This window comes from Silene latifolia, chromosome 7, assembly GCF_048544455.1.
Source record: "Silene latifolia isolate original U9 population chromosome 7, ASM4854445v1, whole genome shotgun sequence".
NCBI classification, from domain to species: domain Eukaryota; kingdom Viridiplantae; phylum Streptophyta; class Magnoliopsida; order Caryophyllales; family Caryophyllaceae; genus Silene; species Silene latifolia.
In genome coordinates, this window is record NC_133532.1 from 105,924,743 (window position 1) to 105,951,490 (window position 26,748).

Below are 26,748 nucleotides of genomic sequence, written 5' to 3' on the forward strand. Positions count from 1 at the left end.
CTGGTAAAATAATGCTTGGAATCCATCTGGGCCGGGAGCTTTCAAAGGACCCATGTTATTTATAACTCGTTCGATTTCCGCTATAGTGAATGGTTTTGAAAGCCATTCCCAATCCACTGAGTTAAATTCTTGGAAGAGATCGTACGGAATACAATCCATATCATCAGGCGGTGTGTCATCAGTGTATAGATTTTTGAAATAATTCACAACTAGGTCTTTAACAGCTTCACTATCTTCAACCCAAGACCCGTTGTCATCTTTTAGGGAAGTAATATTATTATGCCATCTTCTTATTAAGGTGCTAACATGGAAAAAAGATGTATTTCGATCCCCATCTTTAATAAATTCCACTCGGGATTTTTGGTACCAAAGGATTTCTTCCCTTTCTAACACATCATCCAATTCTTTACGTAATTTGGCCTCAAGTATAATTAAATTGCGTTTTTAGTCCCCAGCGAGCTCTCGCGTTGTGACCACTAATACGTGCCATTAACTTCTTTTTCATCTTGTAAAAACGCAAATACGTGATGGTAATTTGTAAAAATACGCAAATACGTGGTGGTTATTTTTAATTTCGCAAATTCTCCCTTGTGACGGGTACTATTCCGTCACAAACACTGTTCACATTTGCGACGGGCCAAATGTGACCAGTTTTTGAGAAAATGTGACCATTTTTTTATAAGTGACATTTTATGAACAGTACTTGAGTGGTTACATTTTATTAAAAAGTGGTCACATTTGCCCGTCGCAAATTGTGACCGTCATAAGGGAGAATTGCTGTTTTAATTTATCCTAAATTTAACCAAATTCATTATTGTAGTTCGGGCCGACAAGTTCGGGCCGGATTTGGTATTTGGATTTGGTTTAAGACCAAAAGATTAGCTATGCTTTTACTTAGCGCATAAACCACCCCCAAATTTATTTCTACAAGAAATCCAAATCCCCTTTTATATTATCTCCTTCCTTTTCTGCATCATCATCAACATCATCATCATCATCATCTCTATCATATACTGCAGGAAATTAGTAAAGTCATCTGCTTTACTCAAGGTTAGTTTTTTAATTATCTCCAAATTTTCCAGCAATATTATACTCTCTGTTGATTCTGTATTTTCAATTTACGCCTTTTGGTTTAATTATTCATTTGTTGGTTGTTAATTTGTTGATTTAGAGTATATTAGGTTAATATTTGGATACTCGTGGGTGTATAATTAAGACTATTTTACTGAATTTCGTGGTCTAGGGTTTCGATATTATTGGTTAATACAAATTCCCAAATCAAGGGTTTCACTTAGCTTTAGATACTCTCGGAAACAGCCGCTTTGTGTTGCTAACACTTATGGCTGCGATGTCCAACCCCCTTATCCCTCAATTTGCGGGAGCCATTGAGGCACTAAGGAAATGAAGTTGTTTTGTCTTTATTTTGGAGGGGAATTAGTGAATTACAATTCTGTTTGTTAATTATCTAGGGTTTGGAAAAGCTTGGAACTTGTAAATGGGCGTGTGAAATTATATGCTAGTATCATATGGGAATTAAATTTAGCGATTTTTATTGGGAAAATGTGAAGTTAAATTGGAAAACGTGTACCTAAGAAAAGAATATACAGTATCGGATTTCATTTGCTTATGTGGTTTTAAATAGAGAAAGAATGGCACATGAGCTGAGCTGAGCGAAGTTTAGGTCAAGCTTTTTTATTCTATGTCATTAGGCATGTGTAAGATTAATGGAAGCTCTATTCTGATCTTTTTTCCCTAGTATATGCATTATCTTTTCAAGTCACAAAAGAAAGAGACCTACACATGAGTTTTAATTCCAACATTTTGTAGTATAGACTATAGAGGAGTCTCTCGGACTTGTTTTACTTTGTGTTCCTACTCTGTGAAAAGAAAGTATATGTTATGTCGAATAAAACTTGCCCTGTAATTCCAATGTGATTCATTCCTGCATATTGCACCCATCATTTATTTATTTACTTTCTTTGTTATTTCCCCGCGGTTTGTGTCAGCTCAAATGAGCAAGTCTGAAATGTCTCTTCCTGTGTTTGATGAGGTTTTATTTTGAATTTCAGTACTAAGAACTCGCTTGTCTGATTGATATCCGTATGTGGCATAGTAAATGGATAGTTCTGGACAAAGAGTGTCATATTCTTCACTAAGCAATGTGGAAAGGGAGGACAAAAAAGTTCACTATGAGGATGACTATGTCGATAATGAATGGGCTATGCCAGAAGACGACAGCTGTTTATCTGGGTCACCGTCTTTGAAACAAGGTGCTTTATACCCACATCTACCTGATCCTGAAGATTTTATTGATGGAGGCTACGATTCTAATGAGGAGCATCCTGGTTCTTTTCATCCTAATAAGCCGCCAGATATAAACTTGAAGAATGTGTTGGCTGGGATTTTTGCTATCGTAACTGGGCAAAATAAGGGCGGAAGTAATGATCAACAGTTCTCTTCTTCTAGCGTTTCCTTCCTGGGGCCTGGAAAAAATGGCGATTCTGTCTTGAACTCCTCAGTTTACATACCTAGTGCCCCACCAATTCTTGAGGGAAGCAGGTTTGATTATAGTGCATACAAAGATATTTTAGAAGCTGAACCTCCGGAGTGGCTTCCAGATAGTTCTGCTATGGTTTGCATGCAGTGTTGTTCCCCATTCACTGCAGTTACACGTGGTAGACATCACTGTCGGTTTTGTGGAGGGGTATTTTGTAGAGTATGCACAAAGGGAAGATGTCTGCTTCCTGTTAAGTTTAGGGAGCGGAACCCACAGAGAGTTTGTGACGCCTGCTATGATAGACTTGATCCATTGCAAGCGGTACTAATTAACAGCATTAGCAACGCTGTACAGGTAGCAAAGCACGATGTGGTGGATTGGACATGTGCAAGAGGTTGGTTAAACCTTCCTGTTGGTCTAACTATGGAGCATGAAATCTACAAAGCGTCCATCACTCTGAGGAGTTACAGTCAGGTAGAACCACCAACTATTATTATTCAACCGACCATTTATTTTAGTGCCTAGCTTGTCGGCTTCCCTTTTTTTCATGTTTTTTTTAAAGGGTTTTTTCTACGTGGTACCCTTGTATTTAAAGAATTCTTCGTGATACCCCTCATCTTTTAAAAATATCACTAGTACCCCTAAACTTATTGAAAACTTCTTAAAATACCTAAAATGCTCTATTCCACCGTTTTTAAATTTTTAGTTTATGCACTTTCTATTGATTTTTTGGCAATAATTTGTCAAACTATTATCACAAATTCCGTTAACTCGTTCTTAAATATATTTTCTTTATTAAATTTAACTGTTAGAAAACTCGAAATTTATTATTTTGGGTATTTTATGAACAATTTATAAAGTTTAGGGCTACCAATGATGTTTTTAGAAACCGAGGGGTACCATGTAGAAATCCAAAAAATACGAGGGTACCATATAGAAAATCCTTTTTTTTTTTAAATTATATTGCCTGACCTGATACCTGTTGCTGGGGTTTAGTCCGAAATCTATCAGTTACCATTATACATTTAAGTAATTAAGCAACTTAAAATTTGAACAAGTGGACTTGTGATTAAGAATAAATATTATTTGTTGAACATAGTATGTGTTTACTTCTACCATTGCCCTAAACCCACACTATTCACCGCAACCCACCTTACCTCAGCAGAATTCACTGTCGACATCATCTCAGCCATAAAACCAAGTTGCCAGTTCAAAGTTCTGTGACAAGGTCAATGGTGCACTTTATTTTGGAACTTTGTATCTATCTTTTCCTAGATGTGAAACAAAAACATGCTGAACAAGAGGAGTGGGGGCTGAAGGAGGGGCTCTGGGTAACTGAGGGCTCACATAAAAAGGTTGGTGTGCAATCTACTTCTAAAAAGGGCGAGTAAAGGTTGATAAATAGTAGACAACAGCCAGGGTGGGGTTGAGGGTGTGTGGAGTGGGCCGGGGTTTGGAGGATAGATAACCAAAGGTTGTCGGCTGCTGGATGAACCAGAAGGTGCGGCTGCATAAAAGCTTGGCTGTAGGAGAATTGGTTGGGGGGTTTGGTCATAGTTATTGTGATAGTGTGGTTGATTAAGAAATAAAATATCAATAATTGATGGATTGTGTGTCAATGTAATGTTTTAATCCCTTTTATTCAATAGATCCTTTTCATATTCCTTTTCGGCATGTTGAATTGGCTCTCTAATTTTTTACGCTTCCAAAAATGGAAACTTGTACGACAACAAATTCCCAATCTACCCTTTCTCATTAGCGTGGTTGTTGATCTATGTGTGGTCGATGGTTGGTGATAAGGATGGAGGATAGTGAGTGATCAAGTGGTCAGTGGTTATGGTGAGGGCGAGGGTGGTGAGAAGTTAGGTGAGGTTGGTGGGGTAATTCAGAGAGAAGGGCAAATAGATAATCTCAATAAGGGGAAATAGATAATATCAACGACGAAATATCCCTTGAATAAAGAACTGAGCTAATATCAAGAGGAAATAACCTATTGAATAGGAGGGAGTAATATGGACAAGATGGTCGAAGTTTTTCCAGAAAAAGTAATGTGAAGAGTGGATTGGATTGTCAAAGAAGGGATATGGGTAAATTGGGTTAGATGGGAAGGATTATTAGTTTCAGAAAATTTTACCATCTCGATGTTTTTTTTTAGAATCTTATTGTTTCAACTCCCCAAGAGTCCAAGACCTCTGGCCGCCGTGGGCTGAATTTTTTATTTATTTCCTTGTTAGTAGGATTTTTTACTTAGATTACCCAACTGCCAAATTCCTAGGCATGTTACTAAATATTTTTTTGCTGATATTGTGGTTGGGTAGCTGGATGGTTTGAATATATAGTTCCAGTTGAGATCTTCCACTGCCAGTATTTTACTCCCTCCATCCCATTATTATCTTCCTTCTTTGAATTTTAGGGTCAAAATTTAATAACTTTGACCACAAAGAAGTGTTAAATAATAAAAATTCACATATTATAACAAAATATTTACATTCATCATAGATTTCGGAAATATAATTTTTGAATGAAAAAAATAGAATATAAATGGAGAAAAACCGAGTCAAAGTGTCGTCTCGAGACTGTGCAATTCAAACTAGGAAGATTATAATGGGATGGAGGGAGTATTTGTCAGGGGCCTGGGGGAACTTTAACAGACACAAAGGCCCAGGTTACCCTACAGATACAAAGTTTAAGTGCAGTCGTGCTTATGTTTTTGTTATTTTGGGATCGCTTCTCTCTTAAGTAGCTGTAATATCTGCTCACATTTTTTTTTTGCTTCTGTACAGTCTCGTCTGATTTTTTTTGTAAATGCACTTATCTGGGCAGGTTTCACTTTTGAATCCTGAGAGATCTATTCCTTCAGCGGTTCTTAAAGGAGCTAAAGGCCTGGCTATTTTAACTGTTGCCAAAATGGGGGCAGTTCTTGCTTACAAGATGGGCACTGGATTAGTTGTTGCTCGAAGGATGGACGGGACATGGTCTGCTCCTTCTGCAATAGCTTCAGTGGGTCTAGGATGGGGTGCTCAGGTGTGCATTATTGCTGTTATTCTATCTATTTTTCCATCAAGCTAAAGTTATTACTTGAAGTTGACATGACCTATTTATTCCATATAACTCCCTTCGTTCAGCAATACTTTCCACTTTCCTATTTATTCAAGAATCAACTAGGATTAGATATATCAAATTATCAATCTTGTGTTTTTGTTCTGTTTGTTTTTAACCTCAAGGACAAGTGTATTATATTTGTGCTTGAGTTTAAGAAAAATAAAAAGATAAAACACAAATATTGGCATTTCTTGTTCTACTTAAATTCTTGTACATATTTAAAACGAAGATAATTGCGAAACGAAGGACGTGTCATTTATGTGATGAATGATATGATAGCTGGACACCTGGAACTGTTAATTGCTTGTTTCTTTCATTTAGTTGTTCAATCAATTTGTAAGCATCTTGTGAGTCACTTGGTGACGGTAATCCAGTTATCTGTAGAAACCATTATAATTTGCTTTAGATTTTGTTACTCTTTGCTATTATTTTTATAGGGGCAATGACTTGTTGTCTCTAGCTTTACATTCATCTTATAAGTAAGCGTGTATCGCTTGGAATTGGCATGTTATTACTTTGTCTTTTTTATGATCACTTTTGCACCATCTTTTGATTATGTGTGTTTGCAATTTTATGATATGATTTTGCATGTCGGCATCACTCTATGATAACTTTAAAAATTTGCCGGCTGTTAACAGATTGGGGGTGAGCTCACAGATTTCATAATTGTGCTTCATAATTATAAAGCCGTGAAGACATTCTGCAGTCGCGTGCATTTTTCTCTAGGAGCTGGCTGTAGCGCGGCAGCTGGCCCTGTTGGAAGAGTACTTGAAGCGGATCTTCGAGCTGGAGATAGAGGATCTGGCCTGTGCTATTCATATAGCTGTAGCAAAGGTATGAAAATATGGGAGCATTTAGCTTCTTACAAAATCATTTTTTACGTGCCAAATCCTTGTTCTGAACGCAGTTTCTTGTTTGAGATTACTGGTTAGTCATGCAGCCACAACCCACCAACCAGATTTGGAATATTTTCATTCGAACACCTTACAAGAAAACACCCTTTCTTTGGAATATTTGTATGAAAACAATCAATTTTTCCTGGAAATATTATGTGAACTCCTTAAAGTCACAGACTCACAGTGTAGCAATCTGTGCTGTACCTTGTGATATTCCATGGACACCTTTGAACCTTTAATTCAAAAGACAGCATTTTGTTTGGTTTTACTCAAGATTGAACCGTGATTCCTAGTTCTGTCGGCTGATCGTAAAACTGAAACTGTCCGTAGTGAATGGGATTCGTCTCACGAATTAGGTTGCTGGAGTTCTTTGTATTTTAACTCGGTACTCCATATTTTCTATGAACTCAAAACTGTTTCCCAAAGCAAATTTAACACCGAACCACCTTGCAATTCGGGTTTAGACGTTGGAGGTGCTATCTTATTAATTTATCTTTTTTGAATTTCACAAGTTTGATTTTACCAGCTTCTATTGTACGATGTTGCTATTGTAAAGGTATACGGTCGTTCAAAATTGTTTTCCTTATAACAACTTTCTTCTTAGGATTCTGCAATCTGCTGCATGATACAAAGTTGCTTTTAAAACTTATCCTTGATTGCATATTTTGCAAGGATAAGCCTAGCACTTTTTCACCTTGAGAAGCTGATGTGCTTCTTATTTACTCCGTATAGGCATAAATGGATTTTATCCAATTTTAGGTGAACTTTCACGCTTATTTGACCGTATCTGAATGTGATGTATATCTCAGGGGCATTTGTGGGCGTCTCATTGGAAGGGAATGTAGTCACCACAAGAATAGACACGAACTTGCGTTTCTATGGCGATCCTTATCTAACGGCAGCTGATATTTTGCTTGGTTCAGTTGATAGACCAAGGGCAGCCGAGCCACTGTATGGAGCTCTCCAAGACCTGTACTCTAAAATCCAACATTAGATCCGTTGGGGAGTAATTTGTCTGTTCTACACTCGTGTGTATAAATTATACCTTGTTGATTTTCTGGACATTTCAGGCTCGTTTAAAAAGTGTACCGTACCCTCCGGCCTTGCTCTCCGGTATGTTAATATGTTTGGCCGTAGAAAAATGTACATAAAACTTCGTATGGGTACTCTGCTTTTTCTACTGGTAGTTGATTTGTTCGGAGGAACACCTTATTTATTTTATTTCTTTCCGAAAAAGGAACAATAAATCTTTGTATAAGAATTATAGAAGTTAACTGGGGCGATGAATCAAAGAACCAAAACCGTTTGCCAAAATGACTTGGTCTTTGTTGCAAACAAGTATACGAGTGATCTTAATTTATCAAATATAGAATGTGATCAATTATTTGGAGAAATCAAATGCTTAAGCATGGATGTCTAAGCAATAATAACCATTTTTCAAATATCAGCCAATTTCATCGGTAAAGTTTCTAGAGATGTTGCTAATGATCTAAATTGGATTCTATCTAACATTCTTTTGTCTATTACAAAAAACTGAAAAAAATGAATTACGCATTTTAAAAAATCACAAATTCTCCCTTATGACGGAGGGTATCCGTCACAAACTTGTGACGGGTACCATATCGTCTCACAAAAAACCCATAAGGGTGAGAGAAGGAGCACATGGGGTGGGTGCCCACCTTGTCCCCTCTACCCATTTTCACTCACATAATACCCGTCGCAATATCCGACCCGTCACAAGGGAGACCTACTGATCCTTTGATTTTGGCAAAAAGATCAAGGAAAGGGGAGGGGGTCAATTACTAAATGACAAGTGGAATAAATTGAGTGTGAATGACCAAATTACTCATCAAATTCATTCTTAAAATAAAAAGGACAACAAATGACTGAGATACCCAAAAATGAAAAAGAACAACAAATGACCGAGATAGAGGGAGTACTCCATATTATTTTAAATTGGGAGTATGATATTTGGAGACTTATCCGGTTATCCCAATAACTCAACCCACACGACAGTTATAATTGGTTATGATGTGGGTAAGCAACGAAATCTCAAAGAAGATAAAGGTGTTAGCAAACACCACACAATTCTTTTGTGTAAAATGGAAACCTGCTCTTTCCATGGAGCTCTCCCTTTGATCTCCCCTCAAAACTTGTCTTACACTAAATTTTCTACATTTTTATGGACAACCAAACATCCCCAAAACTTGTTTCTCTTGTCAAACAAGTCTACTTCCCTACATGCCACTCTTAAGAGTCCTAAGGGGTTCGGAGCCCCGAAAAAGAAGAAGAAAAACAATAAGAACCTCAAAGACGTAGACGAAGAAGAAGACGATGATGATGATGACAATGACAATGACGACGATGATCGAGAAGAAGGGGTAATCCCGGAAATAGTGACAAATAGAATGATAAGCAGGATGGGGTTTTCAGTTGGGATACCTTTGTTTACAGGGTTGGCATTTTTCCCATTCTTCTATTACTTGAAGGTTGGGTTGAAGATAGATGTGCCTACTTGGGTGCCTTTCATTGTATCCTTTGTTTTCTTCGGGACTGCGCTTTTAGGGGTCAGTTACGGGATTGTTTCGTCTAGTTGGGACCCTTTAAGGGAAGGTTCCTTTTGGGGTTGGACTGAGGCTCAGAAGAATTGGCCTGTATTCTGGCAATCTTTTCGCGGTGGTAGTAGCTCTTCAAAGAAATAAGTAGTCAGTAATGAATACAAGTCGTTTCCGATTGTCAATTTTTTTGTATGTTACTTTACAGTTTCCACATTGAAGTTGATAGTGTATTACTCGAGTTGCTGATAAATATACACCTACTGTAGTTTATTTGAAAGTGTTGGTCGAAACTCGAAAGCATGATAAAGTTAGCATGTTGTTTGACAAATATGGTCTATATTCTTGACTGAATAGGATTAACAAGGAGTTTCTTCTGATGACAAAAGTTCCATCAATGCTACCGGTTTAGATGGGAAGCGTTCCTAGAATCAAATGCTAGAAAGTCCGCATAAACATGGATGAAATCCGATTGATCTGTTTTTCATGCTTACTTGTAGCTTTAATGTGCAAATGCTAGAAAAGTTGCATCAGTGTTAACAACAGGGATTAAATCCGACTGATCTGTTTTTCATATTAGTCAACTACTGTAAAAAAGAAATGTGAAATATTGGATAGATCCTCCGAGTTACTAACATATTCAGCCATCGCCTTTCATTTCCTTCAAATGCCTCTGTAGCAAATAATCCAACTAATCTGTTTTTGATATTGTCGATTTACCAAGAGTGAAAACTAGTCATATATAAAAGGACCAACCACACGTTCCATTAACCAAGAGTTCACTTCCTTCAACAACAGCGGAATAGATAAATATCCAAATGCAGCCAAGGAAATAAAACATAACATAACATAACATAAATACGGAGTTAAAATTAAGTAGTCCAACTCACTTCAATCCATCTAATGCGTTTGACAACACTGTTGGATATAATTTTTTGTAAATCGCCAGATCCTTGAGATTAGCGGCAATGTCATTACGTAAATATGTCTCTCGTTCAATAGTCTTACCTCTTAATGTTATTTTTTTTACTTTTTTTTATTCCTTGTGAGGAGTATTTTTACAAGGGTAAATAAATAATTGGGACGTAGGGCACATGTCCGAATTTTTTTTTTGGTAAATTCAAGACTAACGCCATATGCTCCATAGTTCTTAGTGTACAATTTACATGATACAAATGAGAATTTGAAAGCAAAAGACTCGTCTATAAGCATTCTTCTATTTTATTCTTTTACGAATTTTAAAAATGGTGCATATACTAATGGATTCTCTAACTTCATCTTCTTTAATAGACACTTTTGATATGCCTAATTACTTCTACACAAATTCTTATTTCAGACCGTAAGATTCGTCTGAAATAATAAGACGGACCGTTTTCTCTCACAAAATATCCATTTAGGAAATGAGTGGGAAAGCACATGGGGTGTCCCACCACCCATGTGATTTCCAATTGTGAGAGGTCTTATTATTTCAGACGTATCTTGCGGTTTGAAGCAAGACGGACTGTTACTTCTATTGCAGTAGCTCTCATTGTTTGAAAATGAGAAAAATTGAGCTTGTGCACGTACAGGTTCTACTTGCCAACTCAAATGCTATTATTATAACTAAATTTCCAAAGTGATCTCACTTGGTTGGGTGCTAGGTAGCACCAAAACGGACACGGACACGGGACACGGACACGACACGGACACGTGACACGGCATCCCTTGAAATTTAGGACACGGGACACGTTATTTAAATTTAATAAAATATATATTTTATAATTATAAGCGTTCGATTTTATTTTTATAAAAGTATTTGATATTAAATTTAAATAAGTGAAGCTAAAACTTGCCTTGATTATAACTCATTTTCATTTACTATCCAAACGAATCTTTTAATCAATCTCTTTCGACAACTCATTTCACGCTTAAAGAACATCATTCACCCTAAATGATGTCTAAATGTCATGGACACGCGTCGGACACGGCCGAAATACCATGGACACGCGTCGGACACGTGCCCGAATAAATGTAGAAAGTTAGACACGGCTTTATAGGTGTCTGACACGTTTCGACGTGTGTCCGAGGAGTGTCGGTGTCCGACACGGTGTCGGACACGGGACGGCTGATTAGGAGAAGTGTCCGTGCTACCTAGGTTGGGTGATGGTCCATGATCGATAAATTGTTACGTTATATTTTGTGTTTAATCATTTATGTTGTCTTTTTCATTAATCATCGTTGGTTTAAATATAATACGACACAACGAGACTACATATGTCTAAGGTCGGCCCTAATACACCCCCCCCTTCAAACTGGAGCATGGAGATTAAGAATGCCCAGTTTGCGGAGAAGAAATACAAATTGAGACGATGCTAAGGCCTTTGTGAAAATGTCAGCTAGTTGGTCCTTAGTCGATACATGAGAAGGTTTAATCAAACGATCAGTAATTGCATCACGAATAAAATGGCAATCAATCTCGATATGCTTTGTTCGCTCGTGAAAAACTGGATTTTGTGCAAGCGGAATCGCAGATTGACTGTCGGAGTAGACATCAACGGGAGACGAAAAGGACACGCCAAGGCTAAGAAGCAATCCCTTGACCCATTTTAATTCGCAAAGGAGAGCTGCCATGGCCCTGTACTCGGCCTCAACTGAAGATAAAGAGACCGTCTGTTGTTTTTTGTCTTCCAAGAAATAGGGAGGCACCAAGAAAAACGATCCACCCAGAAACAGAGCGACGAGTAGAGGGATCACTACCCCAGTCGGAGTCACACCAACCGGTGACAACAAACTCACTGTCAGAGCGAAATAGGATTCCTTGTCCCGGACTAACTTTGAGATAACGAACAACACGAAGAGCAGCGTCATAATGTTCCCTGCGTGGCTTATTTAGGTACCGCGACAAGGTGTGGACAGCGTACGACAGGTCTGGCCGTGTCAAAGCTAAGTATACAAGGCGGCCAACAAGTCGTCGATAGAACTCTACATCCTCAAGAAAATCGCCCATGGCCAACCCAAGGTTATGATTTTGTTCAATGGGAGTGACGACGGGTTTGGAACCCAACAAGCCGGTTTCGGTAATGATGTCAAGAGCATACTTTCGATGACTCAAGAAAATGCCTTTGGAGTTTCGTGCAACCTCAATGCCCAAAAAATATTTCAGGATTCCAAAATCTTTCATATGGAAACATTCACCAAGATAGGTCTTAAACTTCGAGATGGCCAAAGAATCATTACCGGCCACCACGAGATCATCCACGTAAACTAAGACATGGAGACAAACCTTGTTTCGTGCATAGTTAAACAATGAATACTCGGAATAAGACTGAGTAAAACCATACCTTCGCAAAGCTGTTGCTAGTTTGGCAAACCAACAACGAGGAGCCTGTCTAAGGTCGTATAAGGATTTGCGTAACCGACAGACCTTGCCCTCCTTTCCGCTTCCAAAACCCGGGGGAAGCTTCATATAGACCTCTTCGTCAAGATCGCCATGTAAGAAAGCGTTGTGTACGTCTATTTGATGGAGTTCCCAGTTCTTCACAGCAGCAACAGCTAAAAAAGAACGGACAATAACCATCTTGACCACAGGTGCGAAAGTTTCTCCATAATCAATACCCTCCACCTGATGATTACCCAAGATGACCAACGAGCCTTATACCGTTCAATGCTGCCGTCGGAATTGTATTTAATTTTGAAAACCCAACGACAACCAGGCGCCTTTTTGCCTGCTGGAAGAGTGGACAATTCCCAGGTGGCATTATTTTCGAGAGCTGCAATTTCATCCGCCATTGCCTTGCACCAAAGGGGATCCGCAAGAGCCGCTCGAAAATTGGTGGGTTCGACACCTGAGGTGATAGCTGCAAGAAATGCTTGATGTTTCGAAGAAAATTTGTTACACGAAACATAGTTAGCTAGAGCATAAGGAGTACCTGAGGAACGAGGTGAGTCAGGAGGTGAGTCGGAATCAGGTGAAGCGCATGCGGTGCCAACAACGAATCCACGAAGACGGGTCGATGGGATTTTGGTTCTTTTACCACGGCCCAATTCAACAGGAGTAGAGGTATTGACAACATCGTCATGATTAGCATCCGACCCGGAACCGGGTTCACCTGGAGTGTCGGTGGTAGGGCCCGGATCCGAGGAAGGACTTGTAGCAGCACTTGACCCATTCCCAGAACCCATATCAGTAGGCGAGGGCTCCATTGAGTCCGTGATATCACACGGATCAGGCGAAGTGAATGGGGCCATCATTACCAGTAAGATTCGAACTAGGACTAGGAGACAAAGGGGTGTCCGTGATGTACGGGAAGCTATCCTCATAAAAATACAAATCCCGACTTACAAAAATTTCCCGAGTGGCAAGATCAAACACCTTCCAGCCCTTTTTATTGTGTGGGTACCCAATAAATAAGCACTTTCGACTCATTTTAGCAAATTTGTCACCCTTTGTATGTAAATTATGAGCAAAGCAGAGATAGCCAAAGGTGCGAATATGAGTATAATTAGTGCCGATCCAAATAAATGTTCATAGGGGGTTTTATCAAGTAAAAGATGAGACGGGGTACGATTAATTAAATACGCCGCCGTTAAGATGCATTCACCCCAAAACGAGACCGGTAAATTAGCTTGAAACATTAAGACCCGAGCAACATTAAGAATATGTCTATGCTTGCGCTCGACACGGCCATTTTGCTGTGGTGTCCCGACACATGAGGTGCGAAACAATACGCCATTGTTTGTGAAAAATTCGGCCATGTGAAAGAATTCCGACCCATTATCCGATTGAACAGTTTTAACGACGGCATTAAATTGAGTTTTACTAGGACAAAGAAACTCAAAAACATGTCTGTGACTTCACGCTTATCGAGGAGTAAATAAACCCAAACACTACGGGAAAAATCGTCAACAATAGTGCGAAAATACTTAGCCCCACAGGTAGACAGAGACCGATAAGGACCCCACAAATCGCAGTGAATTAACTCAAAAATATTGGAGGCCTTTGTCTCATTCAAATCGAAAGAACTGCGGCTATGTTTAGCTTCATGACAAATTTCACAACTAATATCCGAAGTGGAACGGGAATTGCTAACACAAGGTAAAAGTTTAACTACTTTATTAGAGGGATGGCCAAGGCGTCGATGCCACAACTCAAAGGAATCAACGCTCACCCGATGGATAGTTGGCTTGACCACCGCACGCAGCAAATAGAGACCGTCCCGTTGCTCACCGACTCCAATCCTCATCCTCAAAAACCGGTCCTGAATATGACAAGACGAGTTAGTAAAGCTAATAACACAATCGGTGACTGCAATTAATTGAGAGACGGAGAGAAGATTGTAGGTAAGGCTAGGCACATATAAAACATTTCGCAAAACAAAAAATTCATTCAATTGGACCGTTCCGGCTATAGTAGCCGACACACTCTGCCCATTAGGAAGTGTAACCGGGTAAGGAGGTATCGGGTGGGGATCAGCCAACCATGTCGCATCACCGGTGACATGGTGAGAGGCTCCTGTATCAATTATCCAAGTAGGAGACATACCACTTAGACGATCAGAAGACGGAATTGAAGATGAACCGCCTAGAAAATTGGCACGAGCAGGAGTACGTGCGGAGGCAGCGCGCTTGGCTTGTAATTCTTCGAGGGTTTTGGGTCTATCACCCCACCAATCTGGAAACCTTTGAGTGGAATAAAACAGGAGAGAGCGTCATGTCTGTTAGCTTGACAATGGGTACAGAACAATTTGCGCCTTTCCTGTCGCTCAGCATTGCGCAAGGCACGCCAATCCGGAATCGAACCAGCCGCGGCAGAGATCGATGAACCAGGACGGACTACAAAAGCCATGACATCCGTGGGCTCTTAGACGGCAGTAGGGGAGGAGACAAGACGTTCCTCTTACAGCACAGAGTGATAGACGCGGTTTAATGATGGCAACGGGTCAAGAGCAAGTTGTTGCGAACAAATTGTTTTATAAAGAGTAGCATTCAAACCCATTAGAAATTTATGAACTCGCTCCAAATCTTGTCAAGCCAAAGCTGTTTTCGAGATGTTACATTTGCAACCACCGCATTTGCAAGCAAAGGGTGGTTCGTAATTGGCAATAACATTCCATAAAATCTTTAATTCGCCAAAGTAGGTGGTTACAGTCATACCTTTAGTTTGGCGGCAATCATGGAGTTTGGCCTTGAGCGCGTGAATCCGTGACCCATCGACAACGCAAAAACGCTCCTCGATCGAGCTACAACTCACGAGCATCTTCAGTTATGAAACAGAATTTTTAACGGAACGATGGAATTCATGATCCATTGAACGATCGTACAGTGGACAACCTCCCATTGTTGGGAAAGAAAATCATCGTCTTGAGGTTGTGTGATCGTACCATCGCAAAACCCGAATTTGCGGCGTGATTTGAGGGAGATACGCATAGAACAGCTCCATTCTTCATAACTATCGCTGCGAAGACGGATGTGGGTGATGTATTGACCGAGTCCTTCTTGGTTTGCGAGAGAGAGAAAGGAGATAGAGGATCGAGTTTTGGTGCCTCGGTCTTCGAGGCAGAGGCAGGTTGATTGGGATTGGTCAACCCAGAAAAGGAGGCGGAAGAGTGATTAGGGTTTCAGGAAGGAGAAAGACACTGATACCATGTTACGTTATATTTTGTGTTTAATCATTTGTGTTGTCTTTCTCATTAATCATCGTTGGTTTAAATACAATACGAGACCGCGAGACTACATATGTCTAAGGCCGACCCTAATATAAATTGTTAACCTTTCCATTTCTCAGGCACTAAATTTTGAAGAGCATTATTTTGCATTGTGAGTTTTGAAGCATGACACTTCATTTGAATAATGTCTCACATTTATTACAAACGGTTGTCTTGACACTTTTAGAAAGATTAGAATCTCTAATAACGCATTAGTAATAAAATTTTTATCTTAAAGCTTTGATTGTTTGAAGTATTTCAGCAAACCATCAGAGTAATTTAACTAAGCAATTGTTGGTTATAAATCAATTTTTGTTGCAAAGCCCATCACTTTTATTCAATAAGTTTTGTATAGTTATGAAAAATTGTTGAGAAGGGGATATTTAGGTACTCCAATTACTCCTTCAAGATTAACATTAGCCAGGTGAGTTGTCCTTATAGCTTCATTATGATAAACAAATATAAAATATTTATAAGAAAATATTGCTCCTTGTTTTAATTTTTTGTTTGATCATCATATGCTGCTGCGTGCTGGCAAGGAAATGTACTAGAAATTATTCCTATGAATTTGAATGTGCTTACCTATCTAGACAATTTAACGTTTAAACCTGAATTTGTCTGCAAATCCCTTTAAATAAGCTTACCATCAGATTCTCAATAGCGAGCCCATGCTGGTTAATATAACCTATTCTATATTTTTTAGACCTATTTTTTTACTATTAAGTTGCGAAACCTAAATGTATCAATGTTTCTGTTTTAATTTTCTTCAATTAACTAGAATGTTGAGTAGCTCCCCATCATCTGAGTTACATTTTTATATGCCTGCCTTTTTTAGTGGTAATATGTATATTTGATACATGAAATGACCACCACAATGAGTGAATTTGATGGCAAGTCAAACACAACTATTTTGCAACCCCCAACCAAAATAATGTCGTACATCCTCTTGAAGAATTTTGGTCCATCGGTTGATACTTGGTACTGCTTCATTCGAACAACTTTCCTTTTTTTTTGTCCAAAGACTGTACTATTGGTCTGGCCATTGACATGTCATGTACAATGACTTAGAAATGGTTAATCCTATAGGGACTAATATGTTATGTACATCGACTTAGAAGTGGTTGCTACTGTAAGGACTGATGATGAATCAACAGGATTTTGAGGTGCAGTGGGAGATTTGAGACTTGGATTGAATAGATGAGTTAATGGACGTATCTTTATTAAACTTATTGGGACGATTTATATATATATATATAGATGGATGTATATTCGACAATCTTGTATGAAAACATTCAATTCGTAAACTGAATTCCTTTTGTATGAGTTTTATCCTTCAGACTTGGAATTTGGAACTGGAATTGGACTCAATTCCTTCCCAATTCCAACCTAGTTCAAATTTGAGCCTCTCAAATTCCTATCACATAGTAGTCATTTCAATTCCATCACTATTTACGTTTTTTTATATGCAAATTTAATCGCAATATTTTTATTCTCTATATTTTTTTCCATTCGCAAATATCTTACATGATTTTTTTTCCAAATAAATAAAAATTTCCCGATGACCTCGACCAATATCGGTCCCCCCCCAATTCCGATTCCAATTCCAATTCCAATTCCATGGGTTTCCCAAACGAACTTTTGGAATTGGAGTTGGAATTGAACTCAAACATTTTGATTTCTACAATTGATATCATGAAAATGAAATCAATTCCCCCTTCCCAGACACTACCTTAGGTATTTTGAATTTGAAACCGAGAGAGAGAGAGAGAGAGAGAGAGAGAGAGAGAGAGAGAGAGAGAGAGAGAGAGAGAGAGAGAGAGAGAGAGAGAGAGAGAGAGAGAGAGACGAGTCCCTAATTTTGGTTGAGTCCCTAAGTCCTATTCTTAGCCAATCATTTTTTAGTGTAACTCTACTGATTTATGAGTGTAACTTTAAGCATTCAATGATTTATAAGTGTATATTACCTTTTAAGGCCAACTTATATATACAAATTTGAATTTATAAATTGAAATTTATGTAATTTTAACAAAAGTCTATGTAACTTTAGTATCTTACGAATGTAACTTTAGTCGTCGGAGTTATAACTTTAGTCATATGGTGGTTTGAATGTAAAAATTTGAATTTATATACTTTTATGAAGGTAATTTTAGTCGTTGGAGGTGTAACTTTAACCGTCGAAAATGTAACTTTAGTCATATGGTGGTTTGTATGTAAAACTTTGAATTTATATATTTTTACGAGTGTAATTTTAGTCGTTGAAGGCGTAACTTTAGTCGTTGGAGTCGTAACTTTAGTCGTATAGTGGTTTGTATGTAAAAGTTTGAATTATTATACTTTACTTTTGCAACTTTAGCCATTTTAACTGTAACTTTTGTCCTTCAAAAGTGTAACTTTAGTCATTAGAGGTGAAGTTTTTCTCGTAATTTTTTAGTCTTAGATTGTAACTCTTGTTCTTGAATTTGTAATCTTAGTCCTCGGGAGTGTAACTTTATCCTAATAAAACTTCTTTCTCGACCATCACCGCCACCGCCACCACCAAGCTACGACATCCTAACCCAACCCCATAGCACCACCACCCCAATCCCACCAAATAAAAAAAACAGAGGGGAAGGAGGCGGCAGACCCACCACCCACCATAGCACCACCACCCAGTCCTACCAAATAAAAAAAAAACAAAGGGGAAGGAAGCGGAAGACCCACCACCCACCACGTACTACAACACCACAACCACCACCACCACCATCCCCATCCCCCTCAGACACACACGACAAAAAAAACGAAAAAACCCACATGCAACAAACCCGGCACCACCATCCAAAAAAATCAAAAACTGAAAAAAACAACCACAAATATGGCACCAACTCACCAATCAACGTGGTGGTGTGTGGTGGGTGAAGGGGAGAACGGTGGTGAAGGAGAAAGACGGAGGAGAGAAAATCATGGTGGTGTATAGTTGGTGAGGCGGCGGCAACAGCGAGTGGAGGGCGGCGGCGGCAGGGAGAAGTTGAGAGAAAAATTTAGAGAGAAAGAAGAGAGAGAGAGATAAAGGGTGGAAAGATTTGTGAGAGTGATTAGGGTTTGGGTGGGATTTGGGAGCTTTTAATCTCAGCCTTTCATTTTATTTTAATCATCACCACTCATCTAATAGATCTAAAGGCCACAATTAGAACTTATGGACTCAACCAAAAAAGGTGGACTTACATGACACCCCCCCTTCTCTCTCTCTCTCTTTCTCTCTTTCTCTCTTTCTCTCTCTCTCTCTCTCTCTCTCTCTCTCTCTCTCTCTCTCTCTCTCTCTCTCTCTCTCTCTCTTTACACACACACACACACACACACACACACACACACACACACACACACACACACACACACACACACACACACACACACACAAGGTAGTATAACGCGCTTCGCGTGGTCTGTTTTAATGAATTATTATTATAATTGGAGAAAAATAATATAATTCATATATAACCTTTAATATTTTACCTATAAGTAAAAATAAATTATTATTTTTTTCTCAAATTTTATTTTTTTTAGGTTTGAGTTCAGTGTTTTAAAATAAAATACATATAATTTTAATTTAAACTAATAAGTTATAGTTAATTACGCATGATCAACGTTTTACAAAAAAATGTAACTGATCAAATATCATATTAATTAAAATAAAATGTATTCGAATTATGCAACAATCAACATTAAGTTATCAAATTATATCATTTCACGATACGTTATGTTCCAAATCAGTTAAAATATTTGTACACAATGATGTGAATGTAATTTTGTACAATTTTTAATTTTGAATGTAAAATGTTTGATATTTATGTATCAAATATATAGGATTCAAACTAAACTTTTTCAAATGTTTTGGTTGTGTCTCACATGTGCTATGTGTCAAATATATCTATAAGAAATTTGCACCTTTTGTTTTTTTAACAACTATATATAATGATGTTTAAGAGTTTACACGTAAATAAAATAGGTTAAACTTTCTCAAATATCAATTTTATAAGATAACATATAAAATATTTAACTAAAAGTAATATCTTGTTAGTCATAATCAATGTTTTATTCTTGGCGTATACATATTAAACTGAAGATATTAAAGGAAAATATAATGTGTTTTCTACTTTTTCATGTTGTTTATATAATAGGGTTTTTCTACATGATACCCTTGTATTTATTTGAATTCTACATGATACCCCTCGCTTTTCAAAAATACCAGTGGTACCCCTAAACAAAATGTAAATATCTTATGATACCCAAAATGCTCTAATCCGCTTCTTTAAAATGTTTGAATTATACATTTTTAATTGGTTTTTTTGGAAATAATTTGTCATGTCATTAACATAAACATCATCTACTCAATTGTAAACATATTTTTTTTTTACAAAATTTAACATATTAAAAACATAATTTTTATTAATTTGGGTGTTTTTAGAACATTTTACTAAATTTTGGATACCACTTATATTTTTAAAAAAAGATAGAGGTAGCACGTAGAATGCGAAAAAACACGGAGTACCACGTAGAAAACCCTATATAATATTGTATTACTTAATAATCCTTACATTTCTTTTAATTATTCAAACTCACTCGTGATCACTGTGTACATACATACTCGTTATCATAGTATTTAAACTTCTCAAACTCTCATATGTATTAATTTAAAGCAAGATAATTTTTTCGTTCCCACACTATAAAAACTTACTCCGTATATCTTAGTAGTTTTTTTAAGTTTTTGTTTTTAATAAATACAATTACTCTTCCAACTATATTTTTCTTAATAAATTTAAGGGATAATTCACGTGGTGCCCCTGAGGTTTGGCTTAATTCACTTGGTACCCCTACTTTTAAGAATGTGCGCATGGTGCCCCTGAACTTTTATTTTAGTGCACCATCTACCCTTATTTTTTTTTTGTTATGACGCCGTTAAATCTTTGTCTTTTTCCCCCTCATTTACCTCACAAACCAATAAACAATACTATCTTCCCCTCTCTCACTTCCCCAGTGCCTACCAATCACCATTATTGATGAACAAGAAATTAGTTCCTTCTCTCTCACTTCCCCACAAATCTTTGTTTCCTTCGTTTTCCCCTACAGTCTCCAAAATTACTTCCATCAGACTTCCCCAAATTTAAGCATTCACCACCATCCTCACACAACAGTTATCATTGTTCATTCTTTTTCTCCCTTTATTCTTGTAATCTCTTAACTCATTTTACCTAATTATCATTTCCATTTTATTTTCTTTCTAATAATGAAGAAGAACTCCAAATTATGCTCCTATTGAAAATATCAGACGATGAACCAATGAAATGGGAAAATATGATGATGAAAAACGCCGAAAATGGTGAACAATTAATCCGAATCTGAATTAAATATGCGGTTTCTTGCTTTTATTGAAATCCACTCTCGGATTTATTTGATTATTTGAAGGATCCGGGCATTTGGAAATTATATTTAAGGAACTAGGTGGTGCGAGTATGTGGCGACGGAGAACGGTGTTGCTGCTCTAACATGGTTGTTGTCGATGGGGCGAATTAGAGGATACTTGTCGTGGTGGTGCGGTGGCTATTGGTGAATTGGACTTGGGTTTTGATTCCGAGTTCAGTATTGAAGATGGAGATGGTGAATGCAGGTGACTTTAATTAAAGCCATGGTGATTGTGAGATGATGCTACTGTTGCTGGTGCGCCGACTCGAACCACAGTGACTCGGTTAGTGTTTGATTGGAGAGGCGAGGCAGTTGAATTAGTGATTAGTTGAATTGGTGATTGATGTCGCGGGCTGAGAACTGTGAACCATGATGGTGAATTTGGTGGTGTATTAATGGAGTGTATGGAATTATGGATGAATTGTTGTGGTGTGAAATTGAATTGTGGTGGAGAAAATGACAAGAAAAGGAAGATAGATAGTTTGGGAGACTGACTCAAAAAATTGGAGAATTGTAAGAAGAAAAAAGGAAGATTTTGAGGGAAAAAGATGAAGTGTTTTGTGAGGATAAAGATGAAGATGACAAGGGAATTATATAGTTAATGTTTGTGTGTTAACGGCGTCATAACATGAAAAAAAAAATAAGGGTAGATGGTGCACTAAAATGAAAGTTCAGGGGCACCATGCGCACATTCTTAAAAGCAAGGGTACCACGTGAATTAAGCCAAACCTCAGGGGCACCACGTAAATTATCCCTAAATTTAATGGTTTAAGTTTTACAACTTTCTCAAAATATTTTTTTTACGTAAATGTAAAACATTGTGAGATACTTATTTTAATCATCTCTACATATCAAAATATGTTAACAAATATAATGAAAATTATACTCGATTGAAAGAATTCTTCGCAATGAACGTTTTTATTTACAATTTAGAATTTTTATCAAAATATTTTTTTTAATAAATTTAGAATCAAATCAATGTAATTATTTAATGTAATTTTATAATAAAATTTATGAAATTATAATTAATATTTACTGAGATTTATGCTGCATTTATTATATTCATATTAAATAATTAGCCGTAATTAATGTTTGTCATTAAGGCTGTATGGGACACGTGGTGCATCTACAACGTTTTAACCCAATTTTATACATATAGATAAGATATATTGGAACAAACAAACACTAGGTGAGCACCAAAGACTCAAAGAGTGTTGTATATGAACCTTTCGACGCTTTTTAGCGTGGAGAAAAATTTTCATTTTAAAAGCATATTTCCCGCGTAAAATTTCATACAGACACTATGTAGATTTGTAAATAGAAAATGTTGAATTAAAAAAACATCAAGAACTAATGCGTCCAGGTAATATTGACACCAAAAAACGAAGATAATTTTGACATAAAAGCGTCAAAATATTCCGAAGCCCAAATTTAATTCTTTATAAAATCGCCAAGAAATTAATTTTAGACAATTTAAAGCGAAGAAATTAATTTTAGACAATTTAAAGCGTCAATAATCAATGAAAAAAGCGTCGTAAAAATAAGGAATATAAAGTCTAACATATTAAAGCATGTAAATAATTTACAATATCTTACTGGGTCATTGATAAACACAACTTTCCCTTCTTGTTCATTCACGTATGTTGAATTCAGTAAATCTCCAACAAAATTACATTTTTTATGTTCCTTATACAAAGCACTACCAAGCATATATCCAAGCTTCCTCCAATCAACCCCAAAACTTTTATATGATCCATTGTGGTCATATTCCCACAAAATTCTAGACGGGTTACGCATCCAAGAAATGAGTTGAACACCAACATTTCTTTCCACAAGAAGCGATATACTCTCTATCATACCACTGCCCGGCATGGGCGGATTTACAGGGGGTGATGGGGGTGACCCCTCACCCCCATTATTTTTCAGGAAAAAAATTATGAAGGTTAAAAAAAAACGGTGAAAGATCTGGAAAATGGATGTTGAAGGAATGGTGCGGCAGTAACAAAAGCGAAGTATTTGTGGTGCGGAAGGAGATGAACGAGATATCAATATAAATAGTTGTAAGTAAATTAAAAAATATATAGTAATAGTAATGGTGTCTTGTTGGAAAAGAGAGAACAGTAGAAGACTAATGAAGAGATGAAGAGGATGATGAAATATTGAAATGAAGTGGTAAAAAAAAGCTGTTTTTAGGAATAGGAGTGCTTTTTATGGGGAAGAGGGGAAATTATATTTTATTTATCTTCCTTTTAGAAGTGGGAAATGAGCTGTACTTTTGTGTAATAGGCTAATAGTCTAATACTAGAAAATACCGTATGACTAATGGATTACACAGATTCTTGTTATAGACGGACACTATTCGTCTATAATAAAAGACGGGTCAAATACAATACTATTTTTTTAATAAGACAAACAATAAGTGGGGTGGTGGGAGCAAATAATGTCACCACTTTTATTGTATTTGACCCGTCTATAATAATAGACGGATATACTCGATATACCCGTCTATAGCAAGACTAATTGAATGGAGTAAAGGGGAGAAAAAGGATTGTGATATTAAATTCATTTTCTGCCTTTCTTCTACCAAGTGTAGCGTATTTTTTTCCCCATCTCAATAATAAAAATTCTCGTTTTAAGTTTAACCCCTCTCTGATCTAGTAGTAAGAATAAGTCAAAAGCATAGTGTATAGCATATGGCCATATGGGTAACAATAAAAGATGTATCTTATATACTCAAATTGGATAATATTTAACCCGTTTTCATGTTAAGACGGAGCTGTCTCTTTAAAAAGTGTAAATTGTCAATTATAAAATCACATAGGAGTAATAATTATTTTTCTACGGAATAATAACTAGAATCTCAATCTTTTATGATCATGAACAAAATTAGATTAAAAAAGAGTTATTTTTTTCAAATACTAAATTTGTCCACCACCATAGGAGCGATTCAAACCGAGTTCGAGCCAAGTAGTTTTCTACGAACTCGAACCCATTCTTCACTTCCAACCATGTGATGCTCATCACACCTGACCAAAAAACTAACTTATTTTCATGACCAAATAACATATTTTCCTTGTGGTACTATAGATAGATTATCTATACTCGAAGTCTAAAATTTTTAAATGTAATCGGTAGTTTTGTTTCTTATTGTGCCTACCCCTTACTCAAATCCTTCGTTCGCCCCTGGGAATGATGTATGAATGCTATACATTTTATTGAACACCCGTCACCCCCATTAAGTAAATCCTAGATTCGCCACTGCTGCCCGGGGGTGGTCTCATATTAAAGACAGGTCTAAAATTCGATGATGCAGAACTACTTATTTGATAATAACTCGCTACCTCAGTTTGATTTTGAAGATGAAAGGCATGAAGGCTCGTTGATCGCGAGGTGCTTGAAATCCCAACATTCGACATAGAGTGATCGTCAATATTTCCATATTGCATTATTGTTCTTGAATTTCTTTCAAAGACATTGCCATCATCGTGTTGAGTTAAGTTCAATTATAGTCTAATGGTTTTGTCCTATAAAAATTCTGTTTCGGAGAGGAAAAAACAAAATATGTAACGTTAGAAACATTGATTTTTCGAGTAAGTATACAAAAATTGAACTTCATATCGAGATTTGTTGTAAACTCACCCAATTTTCACCATTTGCCATTTTGTCAAAAAAAACTTTCTATTCAACTGTAATATGAAAATGAGATAATCAAAACACAAATTCGAAATTACATTTTAAATGATGATATAATCTTTATTTCTTCAACGTTTATATTCGCACCATATTCTTTCAAAACAATGATAACCGATTAATCTACCTTAAATTATAGTTCGCAAATAAAAATATAAAATTTTTTGTTTTGAAAAAATTATTTTTGGTTGATTTAATTACTTATCTCAGCTGTTTTTAATGAAAGAACAATAAAATTAAACAAATGACTGGAATGGAAGGCGTATAATAAAAAAAGTCGTAGAAAAACTCAAAGACAACGACAACAATAATAACAATAATCGTGGTAAAATACTAATAAACGTAACAATATTAATGGCATTATACAAATATACTTATTGATTAATAGATTTTTTTTTTCTTACAAGGTCTTTTTGTCCTTAGTACTCATTGTGATCTTAAGCATGGGTACCAACATCCCAACATAATCAGACCCGTGAATTTCACGGGTAATAAAACTAATTAGCTCATTAAACATGTTTTAACACACACTAGCTTTTGAACACATGCCCCCACGGGAGATCTTCAAAATTGTATTATAAATAATATTTATGTTAATTGTAATTTTCATATTTTGTACGTTAAAAAACTCATTTATGTGTCTTTAATCGAGTATATAACTATTTGTATATCCAACGTCAATCCCCATCATTAAAAACTATCATGCCCTAAAAACATACATGATGTGCATCACGCTCATTTTATCTTCTTGTAAATCAGCCCAAAAAAAACTATATGAGGTGAATATATAGATACGAATCATACGATGTAACGCCCATTTTTGAGCTATCATTCACCACGGGAACAAAGTTTAACGTCCTCAAAAAATCTTTCTTATTAAATGCACTTAACAAACGATTGTCTTCCAATACATCAAAGTTCATATGGCTGCTCGACTCAGCTTGAATTGTCTCATATCGTAATGACCCGTGTTTATCTCGACATGTTCAACCCGTGTTATATATTTAAATATTTTTTTATGGATTTACATGCTTTACAATTCTTTTTATGGTTATTTCTACATAATACCCTTGAGTTTTTCGAATCCTACACAGTACATATATATGGTTGGCAAGTAGTCCAAATAGGTTGATGTAACTTAGACTTGTCATAATTGACCTAATCCGAATAACCCTACCCGGCACCCAAATTCAGGATCCAAGCTTGATCTAAACCCGAATTGTATAAAACAATGGATAAGAAACTCCTTATATGATACTCCCTTTGTCCCGGTTATTTGTTTAATTTGCCCATTTTATTTTAGAGTGTTTATGTCAATTGTTTATCTTTCTATTTTATGAATGCCTTTGATGTGAGGGGGCAAAGACCATTTAGGTGTGACCCGACCTGTTGACATGTTCTAACATTATTTTTCGATAAATGAAAATTATATTTTGGTAACTAATCGCATAACCTTTAGATTGTGATTCCTCCAATTTTGTTCTCAAAAAGCACTCATTCTCCCATATAACATACTCATCCTATACAATGTATCTATTATAAAACACCCAATTTGTGTTTTAATATAGTATAAACAAAATCATCTACGAAGTAATTAGTTGGACATAAAATGTGTAACTCTATTACCATGTTTATTGTATTATTCACGATATTATACGTTTTCTCTTTTCTGATTATCTTCAACATCAAAAAAGAAAAAAGAGTTTTACTATTGTTGGATACTACTTGGACCAAACTGTCACCTTATTATTTTATTGATTAATTATCTTGGATGATTTCCTAATGATGTCTTAGCTTATGTAATTTGTTTTATGTATTTGCTAATGATTAATGTGCTCTCGCATTCAATTGAATTATTTTGGAGTAATTTAATAGTTTCTTTATCCCAT

At 36.6% G+C, this 26,748-nt stretch overlaps 2 protein-coding genes across 3 annotated transcripts; both read left to right on the forward strand.

The window, feature by feature from the left end:
• Window positions 1-842: 842 nt before the first annotated feature.
• On the forward strand, window positions 843-7,731 carry LOC141592470 (uncharacterized). 2 transcript variants are annotated; one of them, XM_074413154.1, is made up of 5 exons: window positions 843-1,050; window positions 2,070-2,971; window positions 5,321-5,521; window positions 6,238-6,433; window positions 7,305-7,731. In XM_074413154.1, the coding sequence occupies exons 2-5, from the start codon at window positions 2,117-2,119 to the stop codon at window positions 7,487-7,489; spliced, it is 1,437 nt and encodes a 478-aa protein (XP_074269255.1). In that variant the 5' UTR covers window positions 843-1,050; window positions 2,070-2,116; the 3' UTR covers window positions 7,490-7,731. The 2 variants fall into 2 exon arrangements, with proteins under 2 accessions (XP_074269255.1, XP_074269256.1); XM_074413155.1 differs by having other exon boundaries at window positions 2,114-2,971.
• A 759-nt stretch (window positions 7,732-8,490) lies between these two features.
• Window positions 8,491-9,323, forward strand: LOC141592469 (protein PAM68, chloroplastic). The gene has a single exon (XM_074413153.1). The coding sequence runs from the start codon at window positions 8,598-8,600 to the stop codon at window positions 9,195-9,197; it is 600 nt and encodes a 199-aa protein (XP_074269254.1). The 5' UTR covers window positions 8,491-8,597; the 3' UTR covers window positions 9,198-9,323.
• The last annotated feature ends 17,425 nt before the right edge of the window (window positions 9,324-26,748 follow it).